Raw genomic sequence first — 15,562 nt, forward strand, 5'->3', positions numbered from 1 at the left:
AACCAGGGCAAATTGGTGCCTTCTCTTTAACTTACAGTCTTAGAGAGCTGCTGAAGCTCTAAGAAGTCAGGTGACTTGCTCATGGTAGCACAGCTAGTATGTGTCTGAGGGGAGGCTTGAACCCAGGTCTTCTTGGCTTTGAGGCAGGTTCCCTGTCTAGTGTACTGTGTTGCTTCTCATCGACATAGCTTCTTATATATTCTTCATTGTAACAGGCAACATTGAGATTGTTAGGAGGCCAAACACAATAAGAAACTTTTTATGTAAAAAACAAAAAAAAAGGGAAAACTGGTTCATTTCATCCTTACTGTAGGACAGCTGGCTTATATCTTACTAAGTAGAAATATCATGTCAACTTTAATAGCTCCTGGTTTTGAACCTTAGAAAGTGCTGTAGATGTGTGAGAGAAATATTCTAAAAATCACTCCTTCAAAAACACCTGTTTTAGGGGCAGCTAGATGGCGCACTGGATAGAGCACCGGCCCTGGAGTCAGGAGTAACTGAGTTGAAATCCGGCCTCCGACACTTAACACTTACTAGCTGTGTGACCCTGGGCAAGTCACTTAACCCCAATTGCCTCACTAAAAAAAAAACAAACAAAAAAACCCCAAAACACCTGTTTTAAAATAAGTAGCCCTTTAGGCCTATAGATGTTTAAATGAAATATATAAAAATAGCATTAAAGAGGAAGTGAAAGCTGTAGAGGTGTTTCAGCAGAAGGCAAACATCAAAGGTTACAACATAAGGTCAAAGAGCATTAAAAGTTGCTACAGAGAACAACTGATGTGGGACATTGAACAGAGGTTAAGGAAGAGTCTTCTGGACTACATAGATCAGAGGTTGATTAAATCTTATAAGTTTTTTTTTTTTTTTTAGTGAGGCAATTGGGGTTAAGTGACTTGCCCAGGGTCACACAGCTAGTAAGTGTTAAGTGTCTGAGGCTGGATTTGAACTCAGGTACTGCTGACTCCAGGGCTGGTGCTCTATCCACTGCGCCATCTAGCTGCCCCTTATAAGATCTTTTTAAAAACAATTACCTCTTTAAAAAGAGTTCATGATTAATTTGGAATACATAACATTTTCTTATTAATTTTCAAAGTTTCAGGTCATCATGTTCTTTCTAGCCAAAAAGTTTTGTACACCAATTTATAAGTGTTTGGAATCCTCCATTGTTTTAAGATGACTATAATTATGTTTGTATTTAGTCATCCATCAACTAGCATTTATTAAGTGCCTACTAAGTGCCAGGAAATGTGCTAAGTGTTGACGATTCAAAGAAAGACAAAAAAAAAATAATAATTCTTGCTCTCAAGGAGCTCACAGTTTAAAGAGGGAGACAACATGCAAACAACTGTGTGCAAACAAGATATATACAGGTAAATTTGGGATAGTCATAGAGGGAAGGCACTAAAGAAAGGGTTAGGAAAATGCTATTGCAGAAAGTTGGAGTTAAGCTGAGGTGTTAGGGAAGATAAGAAGGCAGGGGGTTCCAGACTTGAGGACACCCATTGAAAATGCTTTGAGTTGGAGATGGAGTGTTGGGTATTAAGTATTCCCACTGAGCTAGAAAATTAAAATCTCAGATTTTGTTGAGGAAAAATTGTTTTTCAGAGAATCTGAATTAGTTTTAATTGAATGTAAAGTTGTAGATTTTGAATTCCTCAGATGTATTTTGAAGAGGTGTTGTTATTTATTGGTTAAAAGTTTGTGTTACCTCCTTTTAATCTTCCTAAAAATTTGATAATTGTTTCATTCAAAAAATTTAACTTGGGCAGCTAGGTGGCTCAGTGGATAAAGCACCAGCCCTGGATTCAGGAGGACCTGAATTCAAATCTGGCCTCAGACACTTGACACTTACTAGCTGTGTGACCCTGGGCAAGTTACTTAACCCTTATTGCCCCTCAAAAAAAAGAAAAAAATTTAACTTGTCATTTTTCTCTTAAAACTTGAATGAATATAAATTATAAAAACAAAGGATTTATTTGTAGTAGACAGCAAATTAATTTTCTAAAAATAGTATTTTATTTTTTCCCCAATTACATGTAAAGACAGTTTTCAACATTTGTTTTTGTAAGATTTTGAATTCCAAATTTGACTCCCTCCTTTCCTTCCCTTCCTTCTCCTGAAGCTAGCAAGCAATCTGATATAGGTTATACTTTACAATTATGTTAAATATATTTCCACATTAGTCATGTTGTGAGAGAAGAATCAGAACAAAAGGAAAAAAAAACACATTTGTTTGAATGCATAGTTCATATTGTTTTTTTAAAAAAATATTTTAATTTTTCTCAATTACATGTAAAGATATTTTGAGTTCCAATTTTTTTTTCTCCCACTCTCCCTTCCCTCCCCCCTCCTGAGGCCAGCAAGCAATTTGATATAGGTTATACATTATTATCATGTTAAACATATTTCCACTTTAATCAGTACAAAAGGAAAAAAGTACACAAGAAAGAATAAACAAGGACAATAACAAAGAAGCAGCAACGAAAGTGAAAATAGTAGTTCATATTGTTTTGAAACAAAAATAAGATTGAAAAAGAAACATACTTTATTAATATCTTGTTTCTCCTCAAATTGTACAGTGAGATTATGAAATTAATTTATTTCATTTTAATCCCATATTTGCTTTAGTAGAGGATTCCTATTAATATGACCAAAAAGAAAATAAAAGATATCCTAATATAAAAACTGGTCCTGATTTTTCTGGGGAGCATCTCTTTATCATTTCTTAATTTTATCTTTCAGGGTTATTTTAGCCTTTCATCAGTTGTCTTTCTTTCAGTATATGTGTTAGTTTTTATATGTGAATTTGAAGCTTTAAACTACTTATTGTATTATAGGATTTGAAGTTAGAAGGGACTATAGCTGATTTTGTTCTACCCTTTGTAAAACTGAGGACTAGTTGTCAAAGCTTAAAAATAAAGAAAAATGTTCAATTTTGATAAAAGATTTAATCTACAAATCTATACATTAATTTTTAAGTCTTAAGACTTAAATTAAGACTTTAAGTCCCAGACTTAGGATAGTTTCTGGCAGATTGAACCCTGAACTAATATTTTATCTACAAAGTCTGTTGTTTTTAGTATTAACACACTTAGGGTTCTTTTCTGGAAGCTGAATAGTTTAAAAATTCTGACTTTGTATTGTTGTCGCTGTTTCTGTGTTTCCTTTTCTGTCCATTTCCCTTCAAATGATAACTTTTTTATCAGTTACATAATGTCTGGGAAAGAGAATTTTTTTGGTATCTATTTTCTTTCCACACAGTAACTAAAAATTATGTTTTTACCAATCATTGAGTTAAAGAGATATAGACTTTAAGCAGGGACTTGGGAATACTTTCAGTTTTTTATTTCATTGATTTTAGTACTTCTTTGCAAAAATACATCTTGCAATTCCTCTGTTCTTTGTGAATTGCTGTGCCTCTAAAAATTAATTCCATGATACCTAACCTTCTTGTGATGAGCCTGTTCAGACTTAGCCAAGCCATAATCTAGATGACAGGTATAAATATTATTAAGGAGTTCTTTGGAGTGTTTTCGGCATGTTAGACCCTGACAAAGCTTCTAGAGAACATTCATCAAGAAGCTGAGCTCCATGCTGCCATGAGAAAAATATCGAGGGATTATTATTGTATGGAGAACTTTTGTCATACTTACATGTTATTTTAACTTTTTTTTAGGAGATGATGGCTATGAGCAAATTTCTAGTGATGAAGATGGAATTGCTGATTTAGAACGTGAGACATTTAAATACCCGAACTTTGATGTTGAATATACTGCTGAGGATTTAGCTTCAGTACCTCCAATGACATATGATCCGTATGACAGAGAACTTGTACCACTTGCATATTTTAGCTGCCCATACAAAACGACTTTTGAAATTGAAGTCAGCAGGATGAAAGACCAAGGTCCTGATAAAGAAAATTCAGGGGCAGTAGAAGCATCAATAAAGTTAATGGAACTCTTAGAACTATATCAGGAAGATAGAGGTGCAAAATGGGTCACAGCTTTGGAAGAAGTTCCAAGTTTAATAGTAAAAGGATTAAGTTATTTGCAGTTCAAAAATACACAACAAGACTATATTGGCCAACTGGTCGATTGGACTATGCAAGCCTTGAATTTACAAGTAGCTCTCCGTCAGCCCATCGCCTTAAATGTCCGACAGCTCAAAGCTGGGACTAAATTAGTGTCCTCACTAGCAGAATGTGGGGCTCAAGGAGTGATGGGACTTTTACAAGGTGGAGTTATCAGTGGATTATTTGAACTGCTATTTGCTGATCATGTATCATCTTCTCTTAAGCTAAATGCTTTTAAAGCCTTGGACAGTATTATTAGTATGACTGAAGGCATGGAGGATTTTTTAAGAGGCAGGCAGGATTTACATGAAAAAAGTGGTTATCAGAAACTCTTGGAGCTCATACTCTTGGATCAGACAGTGAGAGTAGTTACTGCTGGTTCTGCTATTCTTCAGAAATGTCACTTCTATGAGATTCTGTCTGAAATTAAAAGACTTGGTGATCAGTTGGCAGAAAGGTCTTCTATTCCTAATCACAGTGAGTCTGAACAGGACACAGATCCTGGACTTGAGAGAACAAACCCTGACTATGAAAATGAAGTGGAATCTTCTTTGGATATAGTTCATCTTTTGGAATCCTCTATTATAACTGAAGGGGAGATAGAGAAGCTTATTAATCTCTTAGATGAAATCTTCCATTTAATGGAGACTGCACCTCATACGATGGTTCAGCCTCCTGTGAAGTCATTCCCGACAATTGCAAGGATTACTGGGCCTCCAGAGAGAGATGATCCATACCCTGTCCTATTCAGGTAAGATTCCTTTATTTTTATTTTTTAATTAAATATTTTATTAGAAACTACATTAAAAATAAATGCAATGGGGGCAGCTAGGTGGAGCAGTGGATAAAGCACCGGCCCTGGATTCAGGAGTAACTGAGTTCAAATCTGGCCTCAGACACTTGACACTTAACTAGCTATGTGACCCTGGGCAAGTCACTTAACCTCCATTGCGTGAGCTCCCCCCCCCCCCCAAGCAATTAAGCTTAGGTCTTTCATTCTATTTGGGGGGGGGCAGGGCAACGAGGGTTAAGTGACTTGCCCAGGGTCACACAGCTAGTTAAGTGTCAAGTGTCTGAGGCTGGATTTGAACTCAGGTACTCCTGAATCCAGGGCTGGTGCTTTATCCACTGTGCCACCTAGCTGTCCCTTCTGTGTATTTTTAAACCAACCTGGGTTTGAATCCTAATTAATACATTTACTAGCAGTAGTGGAATCAGGAGTAAAATTTTTCAGTCTTTCAAAGCCTCAGTTTCCTTATTTATAAAGTGGTGATACTAATGCTTATACCTTTAGTAAAGTGAAATATGCTCACAAAAAAATTTCCTGGATGTCAATCAGTAAGCATTTGAGTACCCTTTTGAATACTAGAGTAGATTCACATGGAATTATTTTCCTCTCTCACCAAAGGATAAAAGGGTGACTATCCAGTTGCAGCCCTTAGAAAGTATCAGTGGAAGAATACGTTTATGTTGCAAGGGAAGGAATATCTTTGAAATGTTATGTGTTGAAAGGAATTACCCTGGGCAAGTCACTTAACCCTCATTGCCCTGCAAAAAAAAAAAAAAAAGAAAGGAATTAAATTTTATATTACAGCATTACTGTTTATGACATAGTTTAGGAAAATAATGCTTGTATTGTGCTTTCTGTTAAAGTTGTTCATTCAAGAGAATTGTTTAGTGGGAAGCCATTTATTAGGCATCTCTTCTGCAAGGCCTGATGGTCAGTATTGAGATTCAGACAAGAATGAAACAATTCCTGTTCTCAAGGAGCTTACATTCTGTTCAGGGAGACAGTGTGTATGCCTTTGAGTACATGCAAATTAAATGTAAGGTAATGTGGAGGGGAAGTTGGGAAAGACTTTGTGTAAGAGATTGGGGTTTGTGCTGAATGCAGAGGACACTAGAGATTTCTAAGAAGTGGAGATGAGAGAAGGCAGGGATGCAGACATCATTGGTGACTAATGTATGCTTCATCATCCTTACAGATACCTCCACAGCCACCACTTCCTAGAATTGGTCACCTTGCTGCTGTCAATTCCGGCAATAAGTGCTCACCCTGCTGTGCTGCAAGCTATGAGAGATGTTTTGAAGTTTCTCACGCAGTCACAAAAGGGTCTTCTTTTTTTCCTCTCGGAACATGAAGCAACCAACTTGCTGATTAGAGCTCTTTGTCACCTTCTTGATCAAGAAGAGGAGGATGGTCTCCAGGCCGATGGTGTTATTGATGACACTTTTGCCTTGTGGCTACAGTATTCCACCCAGACTTTGCAGTTTATCACAGAACTATTTTGCCATTTTCAGCGTTGCACAAATAATGAAGAAACCGACCATTCAGATCTCTTGGGAACTCTTCATAATCTTTACCAGATTACTTTTAACCCTGTGGGAAGAGCAGCTGTTGGTCATGTCTTCAGTCTTGAAAAGAATCTCCAGAGTCTTATTACTCTCATGGAGTACTACTCTAAAGAGGCTTTAGGGTAATTATTTACTGTTTTTTGGTTTTGTTTCCATTATAATGAAAAAATTAGATCAATCTAACATATTTCTCAAAGGAAGACAATTAAAAAATAAGAACACTGTTTTGGGATGTTTGCCTCAAACTGACTTACTGGTTGATTAAAAGGTAGAATTACAGAAATATCAAATAACCAAAAATTTATGACTCCGACCTAATGAAATGGTCTTCCACTGTGATGCCATGTGTATCTTGTAGTTACAGACCTCTTTCTGGTAAAGTAACAAGCCCTCACAGATGAGATAAAAACTACCATGTTGGTGTTTAAGGCAGTCCTACAGGGCTGTGAGAAGCCCACACTTGTGGCCTCCTTCTGCTTCCTTTCCCCAGAAGGGTAGTGTTGGTGGCCACTCTGTGTGAAGTAACAGGGCAGGGAAGCATATATGTATCTGTAATAGTAATGTTTCCTCTGTAGCTGTAAAAGCTTGTGTTGGCATTTCCATCATTCTAGGGATTCACAAAGTGTGTGCTCTGAATTGTTTTTTGTTTTTTGTTTTTAGTGAGGCAGTTGGGGTTAAGTGACTTGCCCAGAGTCACACAGCTAGTAAGTGTTAAGTGTCTGAGGGCGGATTTGAACTCAGGTACTCCTGACTCCAGGGCCGGTGCTCTATCCACTGCGCCATCTAGTTGCCCCGTGTGCTCTGAATTGTATGAAACTTACACTGGCATGCACATGGACAAAATCTCTACTGCTGATGTTCCTTGCAGCGAATAATATTACTCTGCCCCGAACAAAAATAGTTTTGAGAACTGCTGCAATTATAGTATGCATTTGTTCCTATGAACTAAGTTTCAATACAGTATAATCTCCTGTCTTCAGAAGTTACATTGTGGTATTTGAAAATTATATTATGTGGCATTTGTAACTATCTTATCCTCTTTAAAACTAAGTGGAAAAGAGGTGGCTTGAAAGACAGTATTTTGATTCTACATTTTGTACCTGAGAACCTAGAAAACCTCTCATGTTCTAATGAATGAAGCAACAGATGTATTTGTTCTAAGAGTTTAAAAATCTTATCTTGTTTCAGGGATTCCAAGTCAAAGAAATCGGTAGCTTATAATTATGCGTGCATACTTGTTTTGTTGGTGGTTCAGTCTTCTAGTGATGTCCAGATGCTAGAGCAACACGCAGCGCCTCTCTTGAAGCTTTGTAAAGCAGATGAAAATAACACGAAGTTGCAAGGTGTGGTAATGAAGTTATTAATGTGTGCAGAACATCTAGGAAAACTATTTTAAGTATCTCCTAATGTCTTAGCAGGTTTTGATCATGAATAGAATGATACTGATATATTTTTCACTGTATAAGATTAGATTTCAGTTGAAGAAGCTTTTATATACAGCTAAGAATTTTAGAGAATTATTTGGAACATGTATTTTCTTAGAAATCATTGTGGAAGTTGGTGATTGACTAGTAAGAGTGGCTAACTTAAAATTGCAATAGGAGTGTTTAGTTTCAAATTTGCAGTCATCCACTTACCTTTGTAGTTATTCATGAACTGTTTGTGATTTACCTTAACCTGTTAGAATTAAATGGAGGCTGATTATTGGTAATGGATACTTATTTTAAAAAATAATTTGATTTTGAATAAAATATGTCTGGAAAAATCTTATAGGACTTTTTTTCAAAATTCTAATATATATATATATATATACTTAATTAGTAATATTTAGTATTATTATTTCTAATTTTTAACTAAGAACATAATAGCAAGAAAATTTAAATTTTTGAGCAAACATATTTCGGTCATATGTGCTTAGAATTTTAAATTAAGGGCTTGTTTTTTTCTTTTTATCTAAAATCTTAGGTCTTGAGTAACAGATTTATATCTGACATACTAAATAGAGTTCCATAAATAATATGCACTTACTTATTTTGTCCATTTATAGTTGTCGAAGGAAGTAAGAGGCCTTTATTAGTTTTCTTTCTCTTTATTCTAATAGTATGTATGTTTAATATAGCATTGCTTGTATATGAAAATTTTCATAATAAATATTTTTTATCTTTTTGATTATATGATACCTTCATTCCAGTATATAGATTATCTGGAAGTAGACTTAGTTTTTCATGTACAAATGTTTGATATCAATAACGACTTCATTTTGATTACTGTAATGTCTAATAAAATCAAAGTAGATTTAAGTATTCTATAATTTATATTAAGGGATATAATTCTTTCCCTAGATTATTTTTAGACTGATGTAGGAGACAGAGAGCAATATCATATTCTAATGATGGAGACATGTAAATAAATAGGTATATACTAGATATACAGAGAATAAAATATCTAATAGTATATAATGTGTGTGTGTACACACACACACACACACACACACACACACACACACACACACACACACACACACACATATGAGAGAGAGAGAAAAGCTCTGTGGTGTAGTGGAGACAGAGCTAACCTTTTGAGAGAGCTAGCCAGAGAGACCTGAGTCAAGTCCCAGTTCTGACACATCCTGATTCTGTGGCTCTGAGCAAGTCATTTAATGTCTTTTATTTTTTTTTCCCCGGGGCAATGGGCGTTAAGTAACTTGCCCAGGGTCACACAGCTAGTTAAGTGTCAAGTGTCTGAGGCTGGACTTGAACTCAGGTACTCCTGAATCCAGGGCGGGTGCTTCATCCACTGCGCCACCTAGCCGCTCCTATTTAATGTCTTATTGCCCAGAGAAACTGTTGATTTGGATTTTTAGATGTGGTTTTCTCCCTGGAGAGTTTCCCATACCAGTGAAATCATGGGTTCCTCTTCTTGTTTGTAATATATTGAATTTTCATTTGGACATTGGAGCAGAATTTTTTTTCAAATTGGAAGGCTGAAAATTAAAAATTAAATGGATACCATGAAGCATTTTCAGGAAATTCAGAAATCTTGTTTTTAAAAACTAAACAACTGAAATAGTTACATATTTCAGGAATAATATTATATAACATAGGATCATAGATTGGAAGGGGCCTCTAAGACTATTTAGTTTAGTTTCCTTTGAGGAACTGAAGCTAGGAGCTTATTAAGTGACATATCCAGGGCCTCATATGTCAATAGACGTGGAATTTAATCCTGGATGCTCTGACTCCAAATCCAACCCAATTTTTCTTTTACCTCTGTGCCTCTTACTTCTTTTTTTTTTTAATTAATAAAGCATTTTATTTTTTTCCTGTTACATGTAAAGATAGTTCTCAACCTTTGTTTATACAAGCTTTCCAATTTCAGATTTTTCTCCCTCCCTCCCCCCTCCCCTAGACAGCAGGTAATCTGATATAGGTTTTATATATATGTATATACACATAGTAACATTAATCCTATTTCTGCATTAATCATGTTATAAGAGAAGAATCAGAGCAATGATGAAAAACCTCAAAATAGAAAGAACAACAGCACCAAAAACAAAAGAAATAGTATGGTTCATTCAGCATCTATACTCCACAGTTCTTTTTTTTTTTTTTTTATCCTGGATTTGGAGATCCTCTTCTATCATGAGTTCCCTGGAACTCTTCTGTACCATTGCATTGGTGAGAAGAATATAGTCCATCACAGCAGATCAACACTCAATGTTGATGATACTGTTCTTACTTCTTTTTTAGGATTATTTGAAAACCTACCTGCCTCAGTCCCCTAAATCATTAAGTAAGCAGGAACATAGTGTAGTCATTCTTTAGCTTGAACAGAATTTAATGTATGGAAATGAAATCTTTATGTGATATCACTGTTTTGTATTGGTCAAGAATCTTTTCGTAGGCTTTATTTTATTTTTAATCTAAATTTTAAAGTTCCTTTTTTTCCTTTCAGAACTTGGCAAGTGGCTGGAGCCTCTGAAAAACCTTAGATTTGAAATTAATTGTATCCCAAGCCTAATTGAATATGTTAAACAGGTTAGTAAGTCTTTACTTGATTTTAGTACAATTTATCATAGTATATTGCAATATTGCATTAAATTATCAGGAAATAGACAAAAATTAGTTTTTGTTATTACACAATTATCATATTAATAAAACTGACATTTTTTTTAAAGTGAGACAATTGGGGTTAAGTGACTTGCCCAGGGTCACACAGCTAGTAAATGTTAAGTGTCTGAGGTTGGATTTGAACTCAGGTACTCCTGACTCCAAGGCCGGTGTTCTATCCACTTTGCCACCTAGCTGACCCTTAAAACTGACATTTTTGACTGTGAGTCCATTGTATATTTCTTTTTTCTTTCTTTCTTTCTTTTTTTTTTTGCCAGGAAATGAGGGTTAAGTGACTTGCCCAGGGTCACACAGCTAGTAAGTGTCAAGTGTCTGAGTTGGGATTTGAACTCAGGTCTTCCTGAATCCAGGGTGGTGCTTTATCTACTGCGCCACCTAGCTGCCCCCCCATTGTATATTTCTAATAGACTCAGAAGTACATATATATCCTCCCCTTATTTGTAGCTTTGTTTAAATCTTTTAGTATATTTGCCAAATATTGCTCTGATTTACTCTTGAGAATATGTTATAGTGGATAATTATCTTAGTCAGTAAGGCCTACTCTTTAATTCACCTTTGACATTAATTCTAGTGTGACCCCAGGCAAGTTTCCTAACCTTTTACCTTGTTCAGCTTAAAAGTGATCATACCTCCCAGATAGGAATTTTGTGAAGACTATATTTATAAAACATAAAGCTTTTTGAAAACCATAAAGCACTATAAATGTCATTCATGTTTTTGTTTTGAGCTTGCATGTTTGTTTTTAAAACCAGACATATGATTATGTTGGTATTGGGAGCTACAGCTGAAGAACTGTTTCTTTCAGTACTGATCAGAACCTTCTCTGGAATTTAGCCTTGGTTGTCTTTGTGCATTCAGAACTTAAGTGTATCACCCAGAGACATGAGCGGGTTGGTGTCAGAGGAGGGTGTGAACCCAGATTTTTCTGACTCTGAAGTCAGCTTTCTTGCTACTTTGCAGCCCACGGTCACAGCTAATAAATATCATAGATGAGATTTGAACTTGGGTCCTCTCATTCCAGACCCAGTGGTATGTCTATTGTGTTGCCTAGCTGCTTTGGCAATGTTACATATTACTGTTTACAGTGGCATATGAGGAGAGGACTGGCCTCAGAGCCATGAAGAGCTGGGTTCAAGTTCTACTTCTGACACCTGCTGCCTGGGAAAGTTGACAGTGGGCAAGTTACTTAACTTCTCAGTGTCACAACCACTCTAAGATTGTAAGTTCTCACCTGTATTAACTATTGCTAGAGAGGGTTAGAACAGTTGGGTGACACAGTGGATAGAGTGCTGGCTGGGCTTGGATTCAGGAAGACTCATCTTTCTGTTCAAATCCGGCTGTAGACACTTACTAGCTGTGTTACCCTGGACAAGTCATTTAATTGTTTGCCTCAGTTTCCTCATCAGAAAAATGAGTTGGAGAAGGAAATGGCAAACCACTCTGGTATCTTTGCCAAGAAAACCCCAAATGGGGTCACAAAAAGTTAAATATAATTGAAACAACTCAACAACAAAGAGAGAGTTTCCTTGTTCCGGAGCTCTCTATTACAGTGAAATCACAAGTCTATTTTCCATTTCCTCTTATTATTCATGAATCAATTTAAGGTCAATTTCAAGTTAAAGTCAAATTTCATTCTTTTTAAAAATAATTTTTATTGATATCTTTTGTTTTTTTATTGCCTAAATTCCCCTCTGTATCTGACTCCCCCTCTCCTTTCCCAGAGAACCATCTCATATAACTAAGAATTTTTTTTAAGGAAAGAAAAAGAGGCAGAAGAGAAACAAGTCAGCAAAAATGATTACTACATCAAACAAATTTGTAAACATGTACAATGTTTCATGCTCATTGACCTCCCAACAAAGGATTGGGGGAAGTGATTCATATATTTTCTTTGGGATTATGTTGCTTCTTTGTAATTTTGCAACATTTACTTTATGCATTTCTTTCTTTTTTTTTTTTTTGGTTTGTTTGTTTGTTTTGTGGTGCAATGGGGGTTAAGTGACTTGCCCAGGGTCACACAGCTAGTAAGTGTCAAGTGTCTGAGGCTGGCTTTGAACTCAGGTCCTCCTGAATCCAGGGCCAGTGCTTTATCTACTGCGCCAACTAGCTGCCCCCACTTTATGCATTTCTTAATGTAAAAACTTCGTTTATATTACATTTCATAGATCTCATTGTTATGATTAGGTCAAGGACTAATTCAGTTTGTTGTTGATTTAGAGCAGCTGACAACCATGTCAGTGATTTTATCCCCATGTGAATTCTTGCATTTTATGTACTTTGGTACTTGGGTTGGATAATTAACCAGTGTTTCATTTTAAGAAGCAAATAGAAATATTTGTCATATTTTTGTGATTTTCCTAATGCTCACCCAACATATAACATATACTCACAGAATCTTTTCCAACCCCAGAGATGATGTAACTATCCACATTGTAGCTTGCCAAGATTCCCTTCTACAGATATATTAAAAAAAGATCATCAAGCCATTGCTTAAAGACCTTGCTTGAGGAGGAGCACAATACCTCCTGAAGCAAGCCCTTCCATTTTCAGATGGCTTTAATTTTTTTTTCCTTTATATTAAGACTGGATCTTTATATAAATTATATTCATTAGTTTTACTCTGTGGGGGTCTAATCTCTTTTCTATTTGATAGCCTTTCAGATACTTAAAGATCTTTCTCAAGGTTTCCTAAAACCTTTTTTCCCTTCAGGCTCAACTTTAATTGGTCCTCTTATTAGGCTGTTCTCTAGACCCCTCACTATTCTGGTTGCCTTTTTCTGCATGCTCTCTAGCTTATCATTAACTTTCTTAATTTTGTGTTTAGTGTCTACTATTTCACATGTCTGACTAGACAAGAATACAGAGAAACTGTTAGCACTTTGGTCTTTGGGCATTATCCTTAATTAAGCCTAGAAAATTTACATTAGCTTTTTTTGACTACCATACCATTGCACATTTCACAGCATTTGCTTTCATTTTTATAAAGCAGCCAGAGGATCCTTGACATTTTTTGAATTTTGAATCTTTCTTTCTTTTTTTTGGTCTGGGCAATGAGGGTTAAGTGATTTATCCAGGGTCACACAGCTAGTAAGTGTCAAATTTCTGAGACTGGATTTGAACTCAGTACTTCCTGAATCCCCAGGGCCAGTGCTTTATCCACTGCCCCACCTAACTGCCCCCTTGATATTTACTTTTAGTTGGTAATTCTACTCCTACTTCTATTGCTGCTGCTGCTGCTACTACTACTACTACTACTACAACATACAAGCATAATAACGTAGTTCCTTCTGTCTTTAATATACCCAATCCTTAGCATAGTGCCTGTTGATTGATTTCTACTTAGATCATCCCTCCATATTGCATCTTACAGATCCAGTACTTGTCTTTTGGCACTTTTATTCTCTTCTTCCTCTCCAGTGCTTTGTATTCTGTCATCCACCCCCCCTGCCATCCCTATGTTAGTAAAGATCGATATTTAGGAAGAGGTTCCATTTAACTTGGGGTTGTATTCCTTCTGCTGGAGCCCAATGCAAACTTTGCACATTTTGTGAATTGCTGTGGTTGAAAAGCTTATATAACTGATGGCTGACCTGGAGCTGAGCCTTTCCACACTCTACTCGGTTGTGGCTGGACACTGGATGTGGATTCATTTTTACCTTTTAAAGATCTATTAGAACATATTTGGCCATGACAGGGCATTTGAGGAGGCAAAGTCACTTATATTCTATTACGAGATCTCAGAAAAGCGTTTTAGTGATGGATTAAAACAGATAGCCCTAGGATAAGTAAAAGAGTGAGAAGAATATTTTAGGATAACCAGTTGGATAGTAACATACAAGACTTTACAGATAACAGGCCATCATTTTCAGCAAGATTTCTTTTTTTCACCTTTTTAGAGTCATATATAGTATCATAGTATTGATATGAAGGGAACTTAAGAGATCACCTATTCCAATACCATTTTACTGATGAGAAACTAAGGCCCAGGGACATTGAATAGCTTGACTGGTCATATGGCTGAAGAGCCAGTAGTTAGACTAAAGTTCTCTTACCTCCAACTTCATTCAAGGGATCTTGGGAGTTGCTGACCAGAGGTCTAGGTGGTATATACAGTCATTTGTACAGTTATGTATTTAGTATCTCAGCAATAGTCTGGAAGCTTTTATTAAGTACTTTCTGTTTGCTCTTGTGGTTACTGTGTGCCCTGCTATGGTAAGTAGACAGTTCCTTTCTTCAAAGAGTTTATATTCTAATAGGGGAAAGCTATGAAGGCTAAACAGGAAAGGAGCTGAAAAGTGAGGGTGAGGTTAAGGATACAATCTATCCAAGGGGTATGAGCACCTGACCTAGTAGGGCTATGAGCAAAAAGATTTAGACCACAGCTTAGAGAAGAATGAAGCTATGACTGGCTTAGGTACCCTCTTTAATTAGAGGTTCTAGGAAGACCCTTCCAATTAGAAAGAGGCTGAAGTTTCAGAGGGTACTTTCAATGAATGAATTCTAGGGCTGGTGTGAACTTTTGTTTATCTTTCATTTTATATAGTAGAGTACTGACCTAGGGGCCAGAAGGTCTGAGTTTGTATTTTGGCTTTGATAGTTAACTGTGGTCCTAGATAAGAAACTTAACCTTGCTCATGCCATCATTTCTTATCTGAGAGATGGAGATACTCATATTTGGTATTACCTACTGTTTAGAGTTAGTCAGGAAAGCTCTTTGTAAATCTTAGAGAACTGTATAAATGAGAGTCATCACGATGATAAATGTGGGATAATAAGCCAATGTTCTTTTATCAAGACATTTAGCTGAACATTGTTTGATCCATGGTATTTTGATTTTTATATTATGTTCAATACTTTTTGTTGCAGGAATAGGCTCCCTTTTTATGAACCTTACCATAGAGCACTCATTGCACATTAATGAGAAGAGTTCATCATAGGTTAGAAGTTAGAATCTTGGTCTTTCAGTGCCTAATGCAAAACGTTTGGTTGGGTGTGGTGT

The 15,562-nt window shown here is 36.2% G+C and overlaps 1 protein-coding gene across 4 annotated transcripts in view; it reads left to right on the plus strand.

The window, feature by feature from the left end:
* VIRMA (vir like m6A methyltransferase associated) overlaps window positions 1-15,562 on the plus strand; it is a 76,168-nt gene that overhangs the window by 39,514 nt on the left and 21,092 nt on the right. For all 4 annotated transcript variants that reach the window (XM_043967694.1, XM_043967696.1, XM_043967697.1 and 1 more), the window contains 4 exons: window positions 3,683-4,829; window positions 6,064-6,555; window positions 7,622-7,776; window positions 10,388-10,470. In XM_043967694.1, the coding sequence (XP_043823629.1) occupies window positions 3,683-4,829; window positions 6,064-6,555; window positions 7,622-7,776; window positions 10,388-10,470 (1,877 nt within the window). The remainder of the gene's footprint in view (window positions 1-3,682; window positions 4,830-6,063; window positions 6,556-7,621; window positions 7,777-10,387; window positions 10,471-15,562) is intronic.

This window comes from Dromiciops gliroides, chromosome 1 (genome assembly GCF_019393635.1).
Source record: "Dromiciops gliroides isolate mDroGli1 chromosome 1, mDroGli1.pri, whole genome shotgun sequence".
NCBI classification, from domain to species: domain Eukaryota; kingdom Metazoa; phylum Chordata; class Mammalia; order Microbiotheria; family Microbiotheriidae; genus Dromiciops; species Dromiciops gliroides.